General features: G+C 47.7%; 3 protein-coding genes across 3 annotated transcripts; 1 reads left to right on the top strand and 2 right to left on the bottom strand.

Annotated features, from left to right (window-relative positions):
* Window positions 1-1,810: 1,810 nt before the first annotated feature.
* On the bottom strand, window positions 1,811-7,843 carry LOC131286957 (titin-like). Its single transcript, XM_058315968.1, has 4 exons — window positions 7,799-7,843; window positions 7,235-7,394; window positions 2,713-6,898; window positions 1,811-2,645 (listed from the first exon to the last, which is right to left on the bottom strand). The coding sequence occupies exons 1-4, from the start codon at window positions 7,841-7,843 to the stop codon at window positions 1,811-1,813; spliced, it is 5,226 nt and encodes a 1,741-aa protein (XP_058171951.1).
* Window positions 7,844-10,479: 2,636 nt separating this feature from the next.
* LOC131286958 (probable cytochrome P450 6a23) lies at window positions 10,480-12,055 on the top strand. The gene is made up of 2 exons (XM_058315969.1): window positions 10,480-11,560; window positions 11,637-12,055. Exons 1-2 carry the CDS (start codon window positions 10,480-10,482, stop codon window positions 12,053-12,055), a joined length of 1,500 nt encoding a protein of 499 aa, XP_058171952.1.
* A 2,597-nt stretch (window positions 12,056-14,652) lies between these two features.
* LOC131288613 (putative uncharacterized protein DDB_G0268364) lies at window positions 14,653-22,745 on the bottom strand. Its single transcript, XM_058317765.1, has 3 exons — window positions 22,728-22,745; window positions 16,458-16,720; window positions 14,653-16,396 (listed from the first exon to the last, which is right to left on the bottom strand). The coding sequence occupies exons 1-3, from the start codon at window positions 22,743-22,745 to the stop codon at window positions 14,653-14,655; spliced, it is 2,025 nt and encodes a 674-aa protein (XP_058173748.1).

The raw sequence follows: 22,745 nt of genomic DNA, 5'->3' as shown, positions 1-22,745 counted from the left end.
TATTATGTTATGATTTAAAAGAGCTTTACCGAACCGTTAGTATGAACCAAAGCAATGGTTAGCGGAAACCATAAAAGGGAGTTGTGCTCCAGTTGCAACCGTTTCTCGTCTGTGTCGATAACGAAAACTGCTCTGATCGAAGCTCTCAACGATAAAACTAACCCAGGCAGAAGCTTATCAGTGCATCGTGGTCGTTCAAGAGCAAACTGTGCTCAGACGATTAACGTGTAAATAGTACAGGGTTGGGTTGAATAAAATTAAAATACCTACCAGCAGGATACATGTACGAAAACAAATGATAGGGGAGACTTTAAAAAAAATTATAGACTAATGCACGCAATGGCTGCTTCCGAAAAAAGCCTGAAGAGTATTTCAGCATCAACTCCTAGCCCCTTCCGTTTGCCACCAACGGGATGAAAGCGTTGTGAACGATCGCATAGCAGATCAGACAGCAGCAAAACAGTAAACCAAGCCCAAAACAAGCACTAACGAATGCATAAACATATTGCACACGCTTTTCTGAGGCTGGTTAATTTATGTAGAAGACCTGCTCAAAGGCATCATCTCTTTCTCTCTTTGTCCGCTGCCACTTGTTCATTGCCACTACACACGAACGCCTACTCTTGACCGTTGCATTTTCCTTTGAATGTTTAAGCGCACGCGATCGCTGCGCGGGAAAACGCTACGGACAGCTTTTCACGCCCGCTGAGCATTTCCCATTTCACTAGCGTCGGTCCAACTAGAGGCGCTAATTGGGCACGCTTGAGGATCGGTGTCAAGTTCGGATCGCGAGTTGGTGTTTAGGGATTTTCACTTTCGTACACCACGATGATCAACGCGAGGGATTTGTTGGCAACATTCGCTTACTACACTACAAAGGCTTGTACCAATGTTCCGTCTGGTGTAAGGCAAGGCGAGAGGCAGGTCAAGCGTAGTTTTTCAACCATAAGTTTACATATTTATGCTGATCGTGGAAGTTCAGCGATCTACGATAGTATACGGTTTAAATTACATGCTTTCATGGTCGCCAAGTTCACTGTCAGTCGTCATCTCGGAGAAAGTATTTCTTGAAACCCACAATTAACGAAATCTTTTAGTTAATCCCAAACCGAATTTCTCTCGAGAGATACTTCCAACAGGGGTTATCGTTTCGAGATACAGAAAAGAAATGACCGAAAAGTCGGTGATTATCGTGTGGTGTATCACTGCAAACATTAGCACTCCCCTTAATCACCTTCATTCAGCGGTTGAAATACATAATCTATTTTTATTTATCTACTAGCTATAACATATCATAGGTACACAAATCAGATATCAGATTCAGTAAGCGTTAGTTGAGTCACTCGCACGTATCGTCGCTGCTACCTCGAAAGAGTCCCAAATCTAAGCGGCCTGAATTTTAAATATTCGAAATTGTAATAAATTAAATAACTATCTAAAACAGACTTTGATTGATTTTGCACCAACGGAGGGTCCTAAAGTCTTTGTCAAGGAGATGTGGAGATCTCAAGTGGGAGAGAAATATCGTAGTATCTTGTTGTAAATACTTTCAATTCATCGTCTGCACGACTGACACAAAAATCATGCTGAAGTGGCCTTTACCTGTTTTCTATCTCTTTTACATTCTGAGTCTTGCAGAGTCGTGGGAACGTCTCTTTATTCCAGAAGGACCTCTAACATTGTAACCTCTATCGTTTGGATCTTTTAAAAAAGTCTTGGAATGCATAGGACGCGGCCTAACTTACCTCCACCACACTATGTGGCGGATATCTTTGGAATATTGGATGACCATACTGTGTATGGTACGCGCCTAACCCTTCACGACAGGTGGCGGTGGCCGCAGGTTAGTATCGATCTTCACTGCCTTCGAGGGTCCCGTCGTTGGCTTGACTGTCGTTGGTTTCCAGTCGCTGGTGGCAGCCTTTTTGCTCATGATCGCGTTCTGCTTCAGCAACCCCTGGAACAACTGGCCGCTCGGGTTGAGGTACAGCTCCGGGTTGAACTCCCGGTTCGAGCGAAGGAACTGCTGCTGCAGCTGGTGCTGATGCTGTAGGTGTTGCTGCTGCTGCTGATGGTGCTGCTGGGCAAGGTGTTGCTGTTGCTGCTGGAACTGTTGGTTGATGTGCTGTTGGAACTGTTGTTGTACCTGTTGGTGTACCTGTTGCTGCTGCTGTTGTTGCTGCTGTTGTTGCTGCTGCTGATGGTGATGGTTCTGCACGGGGCGGTTGTTTCCAATGGCAAGGTTTTGATTCTGGTTCACACCATTGCCGGCTGCGTTGCCATGGAAATGGTTGGTATTACCCTGCCCCGGTGTCCGAGGAGGTTCTCCCCACGAGGCATAATTCATAGATCCACTAGCAACGGCATCACCACCCGTCGATGCTCCACCAGCGTTCTTCAGCTTCATGTTTTTGGGGAACTTGATCTTGAAGTTACTCGCGTCGAAGTCGGCGTTATACTTGTATTTGTTCACCTCCGACGGTGGGTGCTGGTAGGTGGGAATGTGTGAAGAAAACACCTGCGACGGGCTGGACATCGTAGGAAGAGACATCCAGTTGGTTCCCTTGAGCTTCAACGTTGGTTCTTTCGAAGCGTGAGGTTGCTGCTGTTCGGCTTGAGCTTGAGCCAGGCCTCCAAGCATGTACCTGCAAGAAGGAGATCAAACAACCACCAATGATAAGATTAAACCTCAAACAACTTATAACGCCTTACCTTAATGTGTTGATATCGATGTTGTAGGGATTTGTTATCGGAATACCGTTGATAATCTGTATCGGTGCATCGAGCGCCTCGGGTGCCATCTTGTTGTCGTCTTCAGCCACCTGCATGCCCTTCGGAAGGCCCAGGCCTCCTCCATTGCCGAAGCTAATCGATGCACCCACGTTCGCTGAGCCACCCTTGATCGAGCCGAAACCATGGTTGGAGCCGTGGTCCAGGTAGGAACCCTTCAGTCCCGTCCGCAACGAACTGTCCTTGGCGTTCAGCATCGAGTTGATGTCGTGGTGGGATGCCTGGTTGAAATGCAGCTTGGTCTTCGGCGATGGACCGGACTCTTTCGGGGAGCTCTGCTCGAATGTAGGTCCGTGCAGGTACGACTGCCCGACGTCGATCGCCGACAGGTCCGGCTTGATCGGCTGCTTGTTACCCTTCACCGTGAGATCCACGTTGCTGCTGAGCGTATCCTGCAGGCTCTCGATCGCCACCTTAAGTGGCTTTCCGGCGGTGTACGTGTTCTTGCCCAGCTTAACGGCGTTTTGTGGGGCTGGAGTAGTCGATTTGTACGTCGACGAACTCGGAACTGACTTCATAGGCTTGTAGTGACTAGGGTTCGTGGGTACGTTTGCCCGGAGAGGTCCATTTAGCTGGAACTTTTGCTTCGCATTAGTACCAGCGCCACCGCCACCAGCAGCGGCACCACCCAGCAATGCGGCAAGATCGAGCTCCTCAAACATCTTGTGCGTGTCATCGGAGTCCCGGGACGCGATCACCGGCAAGCGTCCCTCGTCCTGTAGCTGTCGCATGTACCGCATGACGGCGTTCTGAACATGGCGCATGTACTCCTGCTTCGTAATTTCCAGCGGGCGTGTGTTCTTCGACTCCGGATCGACCACCTTCAGCGTCGTCTCACTTCCGGCGGCCATACTGTCCCGCAGCGGTCGCTGGTACGAGGGATGCGCAATGTTCGGGCGGTAGTTAAACTTGCCATAGTTCGGATTCACGTAGTGATGCTGAATGTCATCGTCCGAGTCCTCGATCGTCTCCTCGTGGTGGTAGTTGTAGTGCTCGTGGGTAACCTCCGGTTCCTCCGATTCCTTTTCGCTGTAGTGATAGTGGATCTCTTGCTTTGGTACGACGGGCGCCGGAGGTTGCTGAGGGACGTGCTGGCGGATCGGTTTCTTTTCCTTGTCCTCGATGTGGTACAGCACAAAGTACTGGTGCTTCTTCGACGGTTCCGCACTCATGTCCATGTCTTGCACCGGTTGCGGGCCCTGTGGTTCGCGCGGTGCCTGCGAGGGTCCTGGAGCAAACTTCAACATCATTCCCGGTGCTGGCATACGTCCGCCCATGCCATGTCCGGGCATAAACACGGCATTCTTTTTCGATGCCTTCGACGGGCTCTCCTCGGCGTCGGTGGCTTCGTTGGTGTAGTAAAACTCGTCGTCCCCACCGGGCAGCTCACTTTTCTTGTCCATCTGTGGTGCCACACCGACCATCGGCTCAAACCCACCCTCCCCGTCATCCGAGGACCGGTGGGTCGACTTGTAGATGGTCACCGTCTTGATTGGCTTCAGCGATGGTTTGGCAAAGACATGCGGTTTCATCTTCTTCTTGTCCCGCACCACGTACTCGATCGGCTCGTGGAACTTCGGGGTGGACCCGCTGTGCGCTTTCAGTGTCGCGTCGGATGCGGACCCCAGGTAGAACTCGCCATCCGCCACCGTGTGAAGGCTGTCCCAGTTGTACTTCATGGCAAAGTCCTCGGCCAGCTTGGTGGTGTAGTTGCTATCCAGGTACGAGCCATCGTCCGCGGTGATGCGGAACTCGTGCGGAATCTTTGCCGGCTCATCCCCGAGCTTGATTTCGGTTCCGTTCGGGAACACGTAGTACGTGGTCACCTCGGGGTTGGAAAAGTACTCCGTCTTGGTCGCATCGCTCGGCGAGGGCTTGAAGGCGATCGATGTGGTGAGGTTCTGGATCGGTTTGCCGGGGGTCGCCGGTGGCGTGTAGCTGTCCTCCGACGGCGAGGCCTTCATGAAGATGGTGGTGCTAAGCGTTTTGAACGGCTGCTCCGATGGGTCGATGGTGGAGTAGGACTTCGGTTCCTGGAACTTGGAGAACGATTTCGGAGTTTCCTTCATATGCGGGAACTCGTACAGAGTTTCTCCCGATGGCGATGGCGGGGATGGGCTTGCGCTGTACTTCGTGTACGGCGTTGGCGAGGCGGAGAATACCTTCGGGAACTCTTGCGGCGCTGCACTGAACGATTCCGGAGTAGAGGAGGGCAGATAGCTAGAGAACGACTCGGCAGCAGAAGGGTGCGCCTGTTTGAAGCTGTACGCGGCATTCGACTCCGACGACTGTGCCGACTCGCTGGGCATCTTTGCGGGGATATATTTGGGGTAGCTTGCCGGAGAGGAGGAGATCTTCTGGAAGCCATGGCCAGCGCTCGAGATCTCCGGCGTTGGGCTGGGACGATACTTGTACGGATCAAACGTTACCTTTTCACGTTGGTGCGATGCTGGAGTGTCCCGCTGGGAGCTGGTAGACTGTAGCGTCGGATAGCTCGTCACCTTGGAGTAGCTTGGAGCCGGCGAAGGCTTGGGCAGGTCGGCAAACTTGTGCTTAGCGGGACGCGCCGTAGCCAACCTGAGAAAATCCGGTGAAACCTCGGGCACGCGTGTTTCCTGGGTGTCTTGAGACTTGGATCCATGGTAGGTTGTCGTAACTGACTCATGCTGAAGAGGTTTGGGAGGATCCACATGGTACGATTTCGGTGGATGGTAGGTATAGGTCTCCTTATGCTGTACAACCGGAACCGGATCCCGCTCGTACTTGATCGGCGATGGCTTGAACTGACTCTCCACATGGTGTGACTTGATCGGCTTGTAGCGGTACGGTTCCTCGGAAGGCTGCGGTTCCGGTTCCATTTGTACTTGCGTGATCGTTTCGATGGCGTGGTAGTTCTTCGGTGGATAGTACTTCGGTCCTTCAGTGGGTTGGGCGGTAGGTTTCTCCTTTCTCACAGGTCGTGGCGTGTCGTAGCTCTGATGATGATGGTGCAGGTGCTGATGCTCTTGTTGCTGATGGTATTGATGTTGCTGCTGATGCTGCTGCAGCTTCTGTTGCTGTTGCTGCTTGTGAAAGTTAGCCTCAACCTCTTTCTCGTACTCTACGTGTGGGTTCGGCACCACCTCCGGTTGGTAGTGTGTCTGCTCGTGGCGGTACTTGGGAGCCGTCTCTTCCTCCACCTCCACAAAACCTTTGGTCGGCCGATACCGACCCAACTCGACCGGAGCGGGCACGCTGGGTTTTTTCGGCGATTTTGCAACGTACTCCCGATGGCGTTCTGCTTCACGCGGTGGCTTAGACGGATGTTTCGGACGGAACGACTCGAGCGGAGCTCTCACCTTGTGGACGGCCAGAATGGAACTACTGCCATGGGAATCGGAAGCCGCCGCTGCCGCCGCCGCCGATGGCGTAAAATTGTGGAACTCCTGGTAGCTGCTACCCGAGTCGTGATGCGTGCTGTAGCTGCTCCCGAAGGATGCCTCATCTGGTCGGACGGCGTGCACGTACACGTTCGAGGCGGCCGTATCCTGCTGCTTGATCGGAGCACCTTTGCCGGGCGCGGACGAGTGTACCGTTTTCGAGACGTGCTCCGGCTTCGGGCCAACCTTGGACTCCTTCGGCCGGTAGCCAACCGTTGGCGCTGGTTCCGGTTGCTCCTGCTCGATCGCCACGTACGGTGTGACGGTGTGGACAAGCATCGGTTTGGTCGGTTTCGGTTTGATGTGCTTCGGCCGGTACGTTGGCACCGCTGGTGGCGCTGAGGACGGTGCAGCGTGCACCGGAACCGCTACTGGCTTCGTCGGAACAGGTTTGCTATGGTAGATCACGTGCGGTTCCGCTTCCCGATCCGGGGCCTTGCTTGGTCCGAAGTGATCGTACTTGACGGTGGTGTACTCCACGAACGAGCTCGCCGGCATCGCGGTCGTCCCTTTCGGACCGTTTTGCATGTACTGCTTGCGTAGACGGAGCGCCTCATGCACAAAGTCCTGGGGCGTCTGCTCGTCCGTCGGACCCCGGTCGGAAACGCGATCCGTTGCGCTTCCTTCGTGTATGATTACTTCGTCCTCCGGTGCTACATTGATCACGTACTGGGATTCTCTACCATTTTCTGAGTCGATCAGTGATCAGTGGGAATTTCAGAGAAAAAGAGGTCGTGAAATAGGAACCCAAGGCAAGAAAGCAAATTATTATAGATCATAAATAAAGTGCCGACAAAGGATAGAAGGTAAAAATTAAAGCAGATACTACGATTTTAAATAAACTAAGATTGTTTTTAGACTAAAAACAATAACTTGAGTTGATTGAGAACCCGCTTCTCAAAATGTTGCGACGGGAGAGATGCAATGAAAAGGCTTTTTTATTTTCATTCTTATGCAACTTTTTTCTAATTCTTGAATTGTGTGTCTAATCCTTTGGACTTCATAAGTTTCTTACGCATTCTTACCAGTAGTTTTGGCGATGATGCGGTTCGATGTCCAGGGTGAAATTGCAGAAGCAGATGCTATTTGATCGACATAGTAAACCTGTTCTGATCGGTCGTCCTCGTATCGTCGGTTTTTCTTCTTGTGTTTTCCACTTTCACCGCTGACCGCGCAAATTAGCACCTTTTTTTATATTGGTTTATTCGCACGTAACACCGAACATAAGCAGAGATAGAAAGAAAAGAGAATACAAGAATTAAGCTTTATAAGGAAACATCAGTAGAAAAGGTACATTTTAAACACGAAACATAGAATCGAATCGGTTTGTTAATCGTTGAGGAACATTGGTAGTTCCATTTCGAATGTTCACTTGATCTGTTTGTCCACTTTTATTTTTCACTGTTTGAAGCAGTTCAGGTTACTAGTTTAAGACAGTAAAGTCTCACAGATTGAAGGTTTGTTTCACAACTGTTTATCTTCGAACTCCAGCACGATGGATTGCTTTTCCAACAGCACCTTATATTGTCCTGTTTACACCTAGAACACAGAGCTTTTCACCACAACACCAATCACCAATCGACACTTACGGCTAGGCTTATCAACAGCAGCGCACGAGCATTGGTGGTCCTCATCGTAGTGCGCCACGGTTGCCGAACCATTGCTGACTGTGCACCAACCGTAGCCGGACGTGTTTTATATAAACTCTCTTCTGCGCCTTCAGCCGGATGGACTCGGTAGGATCCGCCCGTGCCGTTGGTGTCTCCATCCTGCTTCATCCTTCTCCGTTTTACCGGGAAATCGGTGCAAAAGAAATCAGTGACCGTCTGCGATACGCTCGGGCCCCCTTACACCCGGGCGCCCACCGTAACGCCAGACTGGGCGCGAGAAGAAAAGTCTTTGGCATCTCGAGCGTTTGTTGGCACTCCCCACTCGCTTCGGTTCCCGCCGGCCCCGTGCGCCCTTTCGTGTGAAATACAAATTAATCCGCTAGCCGCTGCTTGCGTTTGCTGTTTGTGGGTGCCCACCGCACGCCAGGGCAGCCTGCGAAGGATTTTCCTTTCATGTGGAAAACTCCTCCGCAATGTATTTTCCCCCAATGAAATTTTCAACCCTACCGTCCGTCGGACGTTTGCGTCTTGGGCAGGATTAACAATCTTACGGCATGCGACTTACCCTCACGAGCGGTGATCATGGCCCTGCATGGGAGATGAAACCCCTTCCCCCTTCCCATACTCTCCCCTCCCAAAAACCCAGCCCGGATTGATTACCAAGGCAGCCAAATGCAGGGCAATGCTACCCGCCGGGTCCGTATGTTTTGAGGTTGTTGAATCGTTTCGCTCGTGCCAATGGCTCGCATTTCTGCATTCGCCTCAAAGTGTCCTTACGGGGGTGGTTTTAGCGCACGTCAGCTAATCAGCAGCTCAATTTGAACCATCATTCATTGCCGCCATTGGAAATGATGCAAAATGTGTTTTGAATCGGTTATGAAAGGTTTGTTGAGGCCATTCGGGCCGTTGCGGACTCGATTTTGGGAGGGAGGGCGAAGGAAAGTCAAGGTTGCGTGCGTCGATCGGGGAAAATATGTGGCATTGGCGTAGTAGGGAGCCGGTGGAAATGTTTCACTTTCTGTGAGGTGATTGGATTTTGTTAACTTAAAAATGGTGTTTATTTTTATATGTCAATACTTCAAAGTACATCAGTTGGTCATGTTTAGCATTTACAAATAAGGTTTAAACTTTTGCTTTTCAAATTAATATTCTTATACTTTTTCCAACAGCGAAATCAAGGTAAAACTAATTATTTTTATAAAATTTGTTTTCATACAGTTTATTTAAAGTTTCTCTGCAGTAGGCACAACATCCCCAAGTGGGACTGAGCCTATCTTTTTAGAGAGTTGGATCGGTGGCCAGCCGTTCGTAATATCGGAAGGTGCCCGACTCGGGATTCAATCCTACACCGATGGCGTGGAGTTTCCCTGCGCTACCACTGCGCCATGGGCACCTCCAGTTTACCGTTTAGGTGAATAACGTTTAGGTGGAACCGCATACGAAATTGTTTAATTTTAACGATGGTTAAAAATAAATGTTCGTGAGTTTCCATTGACCTGGGACTAGACTTGGGGATTGTCTTGGGTGCGTAACTATTGATAAATGAATTCAATTCGTCAAAAATGATCACTAGACGGCAGATGGTTAAATAAACAAAAACGTATGTGATTCCTCCTTTAAATGGAAATTTGTTTACATTTGTAATTTTTATTATTTTTCAATTGCATTTAGATAGCAGCCGTGACGAATATTCAATCTATCTAGATATCTTCTTTATCATTACTTGTTTATCATTATACAAACTAGATTAAGTTCAACCTCATTGATCGTCCACTTCAACAAGGGTTTATGGTGTGCAGTAGCAAAAACGCACGTTACTTAGCAATCAAATATTCGTACCTTAAGAGTGTTGAATACATAACTCGGTGAGAATTGTAACGAGATTCATAATAAGCATGATTTCGAAGAAGAAAGTTCAACCATGATAATAACTGGAAATATTATCAAAAAGGTAAAAACAAAAAACAAATGGTCAATCATCTATCTCAGCATGTCTTATCTGTAACGCAGCGTATCTCTCCTGGACTATTCCATTTGAACAACGCAGTGGACTTAAAGGCAAAGGTATCATGGTTTGTGATTCACGCTGGGTCTCATCCAATGTTTTTTTTCTTATCATCTGTTGAAACATGTTGTTAGTAAAGAGGATCCATGACTTAAGGAAAGGAATGTAAGATACTTAAGATTTACGAATCCATGTGGACTATACTTCTACCATCTCTGGATGCTGTACTGCTGGGTGTTGGTAGAAATTGCCACGTCACGATGAATATCGAGGTGCACGTTGCAGTACAAAAAATTACTGGGACACCGGCTCCCCTAAACCACACTTCAACCCCGACGAACAGAGATAACAAAACTCGTCGAATCATTCTCGAGCGCTAGTATGGGAGCATATACCGGCAGGATGGAGTATAAAGTGACCTATAATTGGTTGTTGTCTCCGTCAGTCGAGTACTATCTGTCGCAGAGTGCGGATCGCGACGCGTTGTGTGATCGTTAATCTGGTTGCGTTAGGTTGTTTTATTGGTGCCGCTGAAGTTGTAGGGAAAGGCGGAGGTGTGCGTCAACGAGCGTGGTGATAATACTTCCGGTTATTGTGCGGTACGAGTGATTGAGTCGCTGTGAGGAAAACAAGAGGCACACAAAATCAACACATCATGGAACCGTTGGACGTAGCGATCTCGGTGGTGATGCTCTGCTTCGTCGTGTACCTGCTGCTCGACAAGCGATTCCAGTACTGGACCGGACGCGATGTTCCGCAATCCCAGCCGGAGCTGATATTCGGCAACATGCGAGAAGTTGGTCGCAAAATGCATATAGCGGACAAATTTCGTGACATGTACCACGAGTTCAAAGGCAAGCATCCGTTCGGTGGGTTTTACATGTTCTTCAAACCGGTCGCCATGATTACCGATCTGGAGCTGCTGAAGTGTGTGTTTGTGAAGGACTTCCAGTACTTTCACGACCGCGGGACGTACTACAACGAGAAGCACGATCCCCTGACGGCGCACTTGTTCAACATCGAGGGTCAGAAGTGGAAGAGTCTGCGCAACAAACTGTCCCCCACGTTCACTTCGGGCAAGATGAAGATGATGTTCCCGACGATCGTGGCGGCAGGCAAGCAGTTTAAGGAGTTCATGGAGGAAACCGTACAGGAGCAGGTGGACTTCGAGCTGAAGGATGTGATGGCCCGCTTCACGACCGACGTGATTGGGATGTGCGCATTCGGTATCGAGTGCAACAGTATGCGCAATCCGGACGCCGAGTTTCGCGTGATGGGACGCAAAATTTTCCAGAAGCCAAGGGGTAAAGCGAAGAGCCTGTTGATCAACTCCCTGCCGAGTGTGGCCAAAGTGATTGGCCTGCGAACGCTGGACCCGGAGGTGTCGGACTTCTTTATGGGTGCCGTGCGCGATACGATCAAATATCGGGTGGAGAATAATGTGCAGCGCAACGACTTCATGGATATCTTGATCAAAATGCGAGGCGAAAAAGATACGAAATCGGACGATGGCACCCTCACCTTCAACGAGATAGCGGCGCAAGCATTCGTGTTCTTCCTGGCCGGGTTCGAAACGTCTTCAACGCTGCTCACGTTCACACTGTACGAGTTGGCGCTGGATCAGGATGTGCAAGATAAGGGAAGACGATGCGTGAAGGAAGTTCTGGAGAAGCACAACGGAGAACTTACCTACGACGCCGTCATGGAGATGGACTACTTGGATCAAATCCTCAAAGGTAGGTGCATCTATAAGCGAGTACTACCGTGACTAAACATTGGCGTTACTAATTTCATTTTTCTTTGTCACTCCAGAAACGCTGCGAAAGTATCCTCCAGTGCCGATCCACTTCCGGATCACCTCCAAGGACTACCAGGTGCCCGGCACCAAGTCCGTGCTCGAGGCCGGAACATCGGTCATGGTTCCGGTGTACGCGATTCATCGCGATCCGGAACACTTTCCCGATCCCGACCGGTTCGATCCGGAACGGTTCACACCGGAAGAGGAAGCGAAGCGCCATCCGTACGCCTGGACACCGTTCGGCGAGGGACCGAGGATTTGCGTGGGCCTTCGCTTCGGGATGATGCAGGCCCGGATCGGGCTGGCATTTTTGCTCACGGACTTCCGCTTCACTCCCGGCACCAAGACCGTCGTGCCGATGAAGTTAGACATCAAAAGTTTCATTCTGTCCCCGGAAGGAGGCATGTGGTTGAAGGTGGAGAAGATCAAGTGAATATCCAACAGTAGTTGAAGTCAAATTAATTTAACAAATACTTGTAAGGTTTATTTCGAGACGCACTGATGCCATTTAGAAGTAATTAAATATTTTTAACAATAAATAAAAAGGACAATTTCTCATTATTAATAAAATTTAAAGTAGAAAATGAAATTTGTTATTGCACTAAATCAAATATGCTGGAGTATAGTTTTAGTTCGTATTACTTCATTGATAGATAAATGTGACTTATTTTTAATCAATCGTCAAATCACGTCGTCAACTTATCTCGTACATTTCACTATCACTTCATTTTGAAGCGTCTTGATCAATTTGAAACAATATTGATCCCTTCCATTTTTGCGCATCTTCGTTTCACCCGAGTAGGGAAGAGAAACCTCTTTTTATGTTGCTTGCTTGGACACACCTCATAAATTACGCAATTGACCATTGAAATTCCCTCGATGCTCGATCGGGAATGGCTGTTCCGAACCACTACGCCACTAACATTATCGTTGCCACCATCTAACCATGCGAATGCTGATTAGCGTAGCATTTCATCATTATGCTATCGTGCAAGGCGTGATACCAAACCAACCTACCGGTACACGGCGCCGGGGGGCAAAGACTTGTGAAGTTTCCCGTAGGGAGTGTCGTACACCTGCAGATGAATCTTTGTTGCGGAAGAAAACTTTGTTGTTTGGTTATACCCTGCTAAAGGATAATATTGATCGTACGAGCATCAAACACGGTCGAATTGTTGTTGCAAAACAAGTATGAGCCAAACGATGGGGCCTATGTTAACACTCTGTCTCCGGTGGCGAAACTTAGCGGTTTATGCTAGCATTTTTTTTTATCGAAAAGAAAGTGCAATGCCATCCCTCAACGTGCGTGATTGTTTGCGTCCGTGCAGTCGGCTACTGGCACGATGGGCTGCACATGCGGGCAAATCACTTTATCCTCTCATTGAGCCACCAGCCAAAATATGGTTTCTCAACTTTCCTTTTCCTTCCTGTAGATGCTTTTCTTCGTCGCATCATACAGCGACGAATTATCTGCGTACTATAAGACTCTTCAATTTAACATTTTTTCTTCTAACGTAAAGATCAAACGAATTGTGTAAATGCATACAAAAGTGTTACAAATTGGAACCACTTTATGCAAATGCTTATCAATACAGCTTTCATTTCGATTGTTACACATACTTCAAAATAATGAAAACATAAAAGCTATCAAGTTCAACTGAAGAGCAATCTTTTAAATAATTTGTAACAAAGAAAAGCAATATTGTAAATGCCTTCATTGCAATTGTCCATGCAACTCACTTTGTAGGTCATTATTTTATGTGTTGTTTAACAGCTAATAACATCATCAAATAAATATATAAAAAATAAAGAAACAATTTCAAAGCCTACGCTCGGTTCGGACGCACGGTTCGTTGGTTGGTGATGGATTTGAACAGAAGAAAAAAAAAAAATATATAAAAATATGTTCACCGGTGCCGCCGATATAATGAAGCAGGGTAGATGATAAAACGAAACAAAACGTCCAAGTTGAGGAGCTCATCATGAATGTGTTGCTGTTTTTTTTTTAATATGCACACCACTCGAACAACCAAAGGGTCTGCGAAACGAATCCCTGGACGGCGATTTTACGAATCCTAGCGTTTTCTTTTCACTCGCCACCACCCAACACTGGACTTGGCCATTTCTGTTCGTGCGGATGTCTCGTGAGGTTAGTGAACGCCGGAGTCGGGTTTCAGTTCGCCGCAATTGTGCGCGCGTTTCACTTTCGCGCAGAAAATGGTCGGACTTTGAGATTGTGCGGGCACTGTTCGTGAAATGAGAATTTAGGTATTTTTAAATCGAACGAACGTGTAGTGTGTTGGCCGGAATTACTACGTGCGTGTTGGCCAGCCGGGTCCAGATGAATGGAATAGCGGAGCTGCTTTAGGTTATGAGGAACAACAACAAATTATGGATCCAACCTTTAACGAAATGCCTGATCTATGGCTTCCATTTTTTCGATTTTCCCTGTTGCAAGAGATACAGAAGCGTTATGGAGGATATAATAAATCGTCAATGTTCGATAAATTTATCCATCACTTTGCTGTGTATCTGATAGACATTTATAAAATCATTTGTTTAATTGTACGATTATCTACATTTATTTATTTTTTCCAGGTATGCGTATCATTTACAATTGAATAGTTACAAGGTTTTTCCTTTACTCCACGGAGTTTTTCTTCCTCAATCTCGAATGCATTTTTTTCTGCTTCCTTTCCCTATTCCACTGACTCTCTGATTTGTGCGTCAATCAATCTTCTCTGCACATGTCGATCAATATATTGATTTAACAATGCCAATAACCGGAACGTTCCTGAACCACCGCGGCTCTGAAACTTTTCCTAAAAGCATCCCTACTAACGACTAATAATTTAAATACAAAAAGAACACTGGAAGTTAAAACGTAAGCGATAGAAAGAAAGTGGGGGAGGGAACAAATGTCACCTGTGACATTCGGTTCTCTTGGGATCTATAAGACATGCCAGAAAAGAGCTTTGAAAAAAGGCAAGGATTCACTAGACTCTTCACTTATTAACGGCTGGTTGAGTCCTACGCGCTCATCTGAGGACTAGGGCTCGTTGGACTCGCCATCATGCCGATGGTAGTCATCCCGGAATCGTCCACCGTGGTGCGGCTCTTCTTCTTCATACGCTGCACCATCTTGTTGACCTTGCGGAACTCCTCCTCGGTGTAAGGTGAACCAGCGGCGTCCCGTTTGCTAGAGGCACTCTTTCCGCTCGTTCGGGATCTACTGCCAGAGCTGGCGGCCATCCGTGAACCTCGCGAGCCCGAGCCATGGTGACCGGACGAGTGTGCGTGGTAGTTGTAGAGCCGCTTCGGCTTCTGCGTGATCGCCACCACCGGTTCGCTGTTGTAGTGCGGTGTGACCGTCTCGCTGCGATCCGTCGTCACCTGCTGCTGGCCAGGGGACTCCACGAATGACTTGTCCTCGAAGTAGGACGCCTGAGAGGGATACACTTCCTGTATGATGTACTGCTGCTGGTGCTGCTGGTGCTGCTGCTGTTGCTGCTCGTGCAGGTGATGGGCCACTTCCTGCTGGTCCAGCTGATGATGATGGTGGTAGTGCTCGTGTTGCTGATGTTCGTGCTGTGCCGCCTCCTGTTGGAGTTCCGCCTTCAACGAGGGACTTTTGTAGACGACGCGCGTATGCTTGTGGCTCGGATAGTTCTCGACCAGCTTGGGCTCCGGCAGGTAGTCCTCTTCCTGCTGCTGCTGCGGCCGATGGTGATGGTGGTACTCGGCAAAGTTGGGATACTTCTGTGCCGGCTGGTGCTGGTGGTGCTGTTGCTGCTCCTGCTGCTGATGGTAGTGGTCGGCATGCCCGTGATGTCCTCCGTCCGGTAGGGGAGTAACAAAGTTCACCACCGGTTTGCTGTAGACGTAGTGCGGCTCGTGCTCCTCTTCCTGTTGCGCTGTCGGTTGTTCGGCAACGTACTGATATTGGATCTGCGTGTGTCCCTGGTCGTGAACTTGCGCGTGATGTTGCTGCTCCGGATGGTAGGTTTGGTAGTGGTAGGCTGGTTCTGGTTGGGCGGTGCTGTGGAACGTGACGTGCGTCGGAGTGACGGTCGTTTTCCGGTAGTTCGGACGCTTGGTAGGACGAGCAGTTGGCGATGCCTTCGGCGTGTCGTAGTACTGTTCCGGAAGGGGCACGTACGTGTTGTGGCTGGTGCGTATCATTGGGACGTACGCAATTTCCGTCGGGTAGACCGGATCCGGTTGACTGTACTTCGTTTTCGTGTGTTGTTCTTGCTGCTGATGGTGATGATGATGATGCTGGACAGCCTCCGGTTCCTGGACATAATGTTGTTGAGTGTGTTGCTGTTGGTGCTGCAACTGCTGCTGCTGCTGTTGCAACTCATGCTCCTCCAGTTCCTTGTACAGCTGAGCCGCACGAACCTCGAGATACTGCTGCAGCAAAGCCTGCAAATGGGCGGCATACTTCGAAGGGCCGGGAATTTTGAGCACGATCACCGGCGTGTCCTGTTGTTGATAGAGCTGTTTCGCTTGATGTTGCGACTGCGGCTGCTGGTGATAGTAGTGCTGCTGCTGCTGCTCCTGCGAGTACTGCTGCGTCGGGTAGATCTGGTACACCTCTTCGATCGGTTTCAGCTCGTAGCTGTGGGAGGGCGTGATTTCGATGTCCGTCACCGTCTCGGTGCTGTGTGTCGAACGGACTGGCGCTATGTCGTGCTGTGAGTATGGGTAGATCATGTATTTCGGCTTGGAAAAATGATACCCCGTCTCAGCCTGATTGCTGTAGTGACCATAACTGCAAAGAATAATAAGTGTGATAAAGAAGTGCCCATACTTGCAATGAAATTCAGTCCTACCCTAGATCACCCTCGATCGTTCGCTTGATGTTCTTCCCGTCCGTCCCGTTGCTGCGTTCCACCTTGATGCGGATTTTGTTGCCATGCTCGCTAAACTGCCGGTCCAGCTCCTTGATGAAGTCGACATCTTCCGGTGGCAGCGCGGTAAACTCTTCCACGATGGATTTGGGCGTTTTCGTTGGCTTCACCGAGTGGGCCTTTTTCGTTGGTCGTTTTTCCACCTTTCGTTCCCCACTGGCGAGGGTCACAGACACCAGAAGCAACTGGAAAGTGCAGCAAAACATAAATGTAACGATTAAATCAGCTACGAATGGTGCATTTCTAATCTGACGACCGAAAAGCGTTCCCGCTTCGAATTGCCCCTAAAAGTATGCAAAGGGTGCTACACTCATCGGTTCGTGGTGAAAAGAAGCGTGTTAGTGGTGCAATTCGGTTTTGACGCTAAATATTTTAACGAGGAGCACACCACCATGTTTAAATTCATTTCACGAGTATAAGATTGTATTAAATGGACTTTTCTAAGTGAAATTGCATAATTTACCGCCTCGGTGCATTTTAAAATACTAATGATTGTTGAGTTGTACTTTTAGCTGTTGTGTTATGTTCCGTTCAAAACACTCGAAAGGCGGAAGGAATCTTCCGACTGCCAGTCTGCAGGAGTGCATCAGGCCTAGGAGCTCAAGAACATTTCTAAAGAAAACAGTTAAAAAATACAATCCATCCCTTGTTTGGTAATTTGAAATGCATTATTTTAAGGACCAACATTCTAGGAATCTATCTCTACACGCTTCGTTCATCCCACTAACGGTTTCACTTTCACGCCGTTCCCGCCCACCAGAGGTTCAGCTATCACAGCTCGAAGCACACATGAAAACACACCGTAGTACAAAGTGTTAAATTGACATGAAACCGCACCTTCCATATCGCTTTTACTGCTTCCGTGCGTGAGTTCAGCGCAAAGCCACGCGTTTCGTGTTGCAGAAAATAAACGGGTCTTTCTAGCTATTGGGCGTGATTTTCGTTCCCCGCCAATCAACCCTACTGACCACTTTCTTCGTCACGCTTCTTCACTGCTTCCAACGTCGTCGTCGTCGTCGTCGTCGGTCGGAGGGAAAATTTCGACCCGTGCGTGATCGGCCTCCGCAAGCACGGTTCAATAAAAATCCGCAAACTAGAGCAATTATCGGACGCACCGAAAACGACTTTTTAATCGGGCGCACGATATGTGAACGGAACGCCGAGATTATGTGATTTCTTTTACGTCGCGTTTGTTTCGGTCGCTGTAAGATCAGATCAGCACCGGCATTGGGGAGCGCGCGGAGCTCGGTGTCCGACCTGGGCCACGATCTGGTCTTTATTATGTAAATGAGTTCGAAAAAGTGAAACCCACGATACGGTCAGAGTTTGAGAGTACAGCGCCGGAGCTGATCGCGGACCGGTGGACACCGTTGGTTGGGTGTGTGATATTGATAACATATTATTTAACCCAGCAATCGATACTTTCCGACTTAGAGATCGGCCATCTGGGTGCACCAACCAGGTACAGCACGTTACGGATGAACGGTGGGCGACTTTCCACCTTGACGTTGGAGAAATTCACCACCGAGTTGGAGTTGGTGCTACTGGCTGAGGCTGAGCTTGTTCCTTATTCACACTCGGGTCGAGATCTATCGACAGGATTGTGTACATTCTATACGATCCCTACCTGGCATTTGATTGTATAACAGACTTACGATTTGTAGTTCGAAAAATACACACTTGAATTAAACGTCCCTCTCCTTATGAAAAGCCAAACCGGTAGAAGGCCGGGCAGAATTGCGCGGGACAACATTTTCAGGAGGCGTGAAAACCCTTCTCCCTGACAAGAAGCGAGGCGGTCGGGTGGGTAATGGCCTTTTTTATTTGATTTCAACCGTTAGATCACAGCGGACCGACCCGCTCCGAAGGTGGTGAGTTTCGGAGTAGCACGACGTCCGAAAAGTCCGAAGAAAAAGTTGCCAAGCAGGAAGTGTGGCCTCGCGCTGGGACACGCCGGTGTGTTGAAGCCGGTTTTTCACAAACATTTTGTTGCCCTCCAGCAACAGCATCCCCCCTGCACCAGAGTTGGAGATTTTCGCATGGAGAAATGTTGTTTTTTTTAAATTACGTTATTACAACCTCGGGGAACTGCCGGGCACGATCTTATCGCGTGAGTCGAAAGTTGTCCGCCATATCGACCAGCTGGTGGCGCATCTTCTTCGTTGGTTTTTCCCCACCGTCAGGCACTTCGACGACGTTGTAAAATCTATCACCGTTGCGCAATCGTTATGCTGTGTTTGCGGTATGCTTCCACACGGGAGGGAAACAATTTTCCTCGAGAGCGGCTCTGCTCGCACGCTCTGTGGGCTTTTTTCGCTTTTGGAGAACCACATTAACAACCTGTCATACTGAGCTCCTCACATTGCGTGCCCTTTTATAGTTGCTTCGCCATCGTGGGCACATTTGCTAAATTTAATTGCCACCGCCTGTTTGATGCTCGCTGCCAAATCTGAAGAAGTTCGAAGGACGCACCGAAGTCGATCCTCAATTAAGGACAAGGTCATTAGCGAACTCGAGCCGCGACGAGTGGGTTTAATTGGTCCGTGCTTAGATACACGAAAGAAAGCGCTCATGTGTGAGGAGTTGAGTGAGTGGGTAAGTAACAGAAGCAATGGAAGTAATAGAAGCAGCAAAAAACCACACATGCTCCACGATCAGCTAATTAGCAGATAAACAGTAAGTCCTTTGCAAGCTCATCCATTCAAAGGTGGACTTGCTCAGGTTGAGATTAGTTTTTGAGGTCTGTCAACAAGATTGGTTTTACGTCTTGTGTTAGGCAGTAATTGGAGAGCAGTTGATATCTCTTTTTTTGGGTACAAAGTTGTTCAATTCATGATTCTGTTTTGTACATTTTTGGTTAGACTGATAATTGTCTTCCTATGACATTTTATTCTGTGTACAAAACATTGATTAAATTTGCGATGAGCAAAAACATTACCAGTGTCAATTAAGAAAGTCAAAATGAATTGCAAATTCAATTCAATTTCCAAATATAAATTCAATTTCCAAATATAAATTCAATTTCCAAAGTAAATACGTAAATAAAAAAATCATAAACTTTATTGTTTCACTCACATTAATTTCGTTCTGATACAGTTATTAATAGGTTACTGTCAATCAAACCGATTTTTATATTATTGCAAAATTTACCGCGCATTGCGAAACTCACAAAGAGTTTTTCCACTTCACCCTTAAGTATTTCCACACCACACGGAGGTAGGGTACAAGTTGCAACGAATCTTTTCACTTTTCCCGGTTGACTGGAAAATTTTCAACCCAAGAGCAAAAACCGTCCACCTGTCGGGGGGTCATAAGATGTTAGGAAATCTAATTGAGCTTCTAATTAGCACTCCCACCCCCCCTTTGGATGGGTTGTAGTAGAAGATGACTCAAAAGCATCTGCAACAACAAAAACGAACGTAGGCGCATCTTCAAAGGAGGTGATCTTCCGCCTGGTTTTTATTTTCTTTTACTTTTACTGATCTCTTCTTCGACAGATGCTGGAGCTGCTCGGTGCTGAAGACTTTCCTCACTGAACGAATGACTGACTGACCCGAGGAAAATTACGCCAGCTCACAAACCAGCATCCATTTCACAACATATAGACACACACACACGCTCGCTTACTCGACCGGTTGTGGAGTCAGATCAGATTCGCGCTTTCGGCGGCTTAATTGTGTTGCCCCTGCGTGCGGGTTTCCCTCGTTCCTCTCCGCCGAACCATCCGGTGCCTCAGGAGACGACCCGGGAGCCGGCGTGTTGGAGTGTCGCGTTCGGGCGAGAGGGCGATGGAGAGCGCTCTTTTCGAGGCAGCACGAAAAATAAATAATCTTCCGTATACAACCACCCTCTCGATGCAAAAGTACAGAGGTTAAGAAAAGGAAAAATTGAATAGAAAAAAAACACACACTCACACGTAGCAACCAAAGCGACGCTGCGGAAAAGCTGTCAGCCGGTCGGCGGTTTTTCTTTGCCGATGAATATCGGCGGTTTTTACCCCCCTTCAGCTCCGGGGTGCGTCAGTTGCGTACTTTTCGGCAAACTCCACCGTAGCTTCAGGCCAGTTCAAATAAAGTTACGCATCATTGTAATGTGAAGTGTGGCACAACTTACCCTTAGGAAGGGGAAAGGTGAGCCGTCTCCCCGAGGGACCGGGGGTGTTTCATACACAGGCGGAAAGGCAAATTAGGCAACGCAATAAAAAGAAACAAAAAACTACCGAAAATGCAAATTCTCAAAAAATTTGGGGTGCGTGAAAAATGTATTGTCGGAAACATTTACTTGCGTAAAAAACTTAAAAAGGTAATAGACACGGTTGACGAGGGAAAATGGGGAGGTACGGGGTGGAAAAGCATCCCTTGGAGCAATTTCTCATTTTGTTTTGATTTGTTACAAAATATAGAAGCCAATCGAATTGCATCTACGGAATAAAAAAGTGCTTTTCAGATGTCTTCGACCTTCTTTAAAATCTTTGGTGAACCTTAAACCACAGTGTAAAAGTACACAAGGAAAACTATCAAAGATCCAACATTGTTAGCATGATCAACAATATTAAACATAATCAATATCATTAATCTTGGCTGGGAAATTGCAACGGCAGATTACAACCGTGCGCCGCTCTGCAAACGGGCCCGCTTTACTCTCAGAAACCGGTAATCGATCGAACTTGGCATATGGCCGCTTCCGTCGAGGGGATAAAAAAAAATACAACCCCCCACGGGCATCAGTGAAGTCGGAAGACGAACCTGAACAGGCTCGATAGCATCGGTATTGTTGTTGCACACGACCATCGATTACAATTACGCAAGCAACTTCCACGGTGTTGGCGCAGGAAGAGGGTTGCAGCAGGTGTGATGCTCACCCACCTCCCCTCCTGGGCACCCTGACTCGGTAGGAGGTTGGTTCCGTTATGCCATACGCCACCCGATGTCGAACCGTGAGCGCAAACACGCTCGAATCAAGATGTAAACGCCTTTTTATCATTCAAATATCGCCTAGCAAAACCACTCGGACACGGGTTGGCGGGAGGCTGGGTTGGATTACGGACACAAAGGTGTCGGGAGGATTTTATGGTCGCAACAAAACTATTGATCCAGGGCTCGGTGGAAGAGTAAACAATAGTTGTGTGTCAGTGGAGCCATTTTCTTCGGCATTTCATTGTATCGGTCGTTATTCAATGGTTGCATGAGATTTGTAAAAAATTGAAGTGTTGTTAAAAGGGCTTCTTTTCGCATCAAAAGAAATATGAAACAAACACTTGTTTCGTTTCATGGAGGATTCAGTCGTATGCTTAATAGATGAATATAGAGTAACAAAAGTAGAGAAACACATTTATTGAAGATGTGCTTTCGTCGTAGAAAGGATAATCGACAAAGAGAGTATAAATTTCAATATTTTAAACATGCATTAATAAAACATCTTTTCTTCATATAAAAGGGGTCATCTTTTTGCTTGAGTCAAAAAAAGAGAACAACATTTAACTCTGGACATTACAGAGCAAGCACACTTCTGAATTTTACACAATCAAATAAAAGAATGGATAAACATACGAAAGGAAAACATCGGTCAAGTATAATCAATTCACTCATTTATCCAGCATACTTGAATGTACATTTTTCATTAAACATTTTAACATTTTCAAATGATATGTTCGGGTTGATTGAATTCACAGCTTCCCAACAGCCTCAAAGGTGTTAAGTAATCTACACAAGCCTAATGATATGCTGTGATCCTCAAGGAGACGCCAAAACGATCGGAAATGCAAATGATCACAGGTACAGTAAAAAAAAAGCACTAAATGGCAATCGAAAGAAGAACGAAACAAAACCGTTTCCCATCGAGCGATCGAGCCATTTTTCCACCACGACATATCAAATAACGCCGCCAATCGTCCTTCACCCGTTTTGTGGCGATCCATTAGTGAGCAATTTCCAATCGGATGTTCAACATTGAAACGGAAGCAGCCGAATAAAAAAGGCAAATGGCAGGCAAACTACTTCCGGCCATGCTCACGGAAAGGTGAAGGTGGTGAAGATAAAATTGCGCGTATTTTCAAATGATAGTAAGGTCGTTTAATAAAACAATTTAGGATCCCTAAATTTGTTCACAACTCTACATATTTGTTGTTTTGTTATTTTGGCTTACAAGGATGTTTTGCATCCCGATTGAGAACTTTTATTTTTAGAAACCTACCACAATTAGCCACCTCAT

Source organism: Anopheles ziemanni, chromosome 3 (assembly GCF_943734765.1).
Source record: "Anopheles ziemanni chromosome 3, idAnoZiCoDA_A2_x.2, whole genome shotgun sequence".
NCBI lineage: Eukaryota > Metazoa > Arthropoda > Insecta > Diptera > Culicidae > Anopheles > Anopheles ziemanni.
The sequence above is the reverse complement of the archived record's forward strand: the minus strand, read 5'-3'. Positions and strand labels throughout refer to the sequence as shown.

What these genes read in the sequence shown, in the direction of transcription:
- LOC131286957 (XM_058315968.1), bottom strand. Translation starts at nt 7,843, where the DNA reads ATGAGGACCACCAATGCTCGTGCGCTGCTGTTGATAAGCCTAGCC. An exon ending in CATCATCGCCAAAACTACTG is followed by an intron (nt 6,899 to 7,234) that starts GTAAGAATGCGT and finishes TGATCGACTCAG; the next exon opens with AAAATGGTAGAGAATCCCAG. An exon ending in ATCGATATCAACACATTAAG is followed by an intron (nt 2,646 to 2,712) that starts GTAAGGCGTTAT and finishes TCCTTCTTGCAG; the next exon opens with GTACATGCTTGGAGGCCTGG.
- LOC131286958 (XM_058315969.1), top strand. Translation starts at nt 10,480, where the DNA reads ATGGAACCGTTGGACGTAGCGATCTCGGTGGTGATGCTCTGCTTCGTC. An exon ending in CTTGGATCAAATCCTCAAAG is followed by an intron (nt 11,561 to 11,636) that starts GTAGGTGCATCT and finishes TTGTCACTCCAG; the next exon opens with AAACGCTGCGAAAGTATCCT.
- LOC131288613 (XM_058317765.1), bottom strand. An exon ending in ACGATCGAGGGTGATCTAGG is followed by an intron (nt 16,397 to 16,457) that starts GTAGGACTGAAT and finishes TATTCTTTGCAG; the next exon opens with TTATGGTCACTACAGCAATC.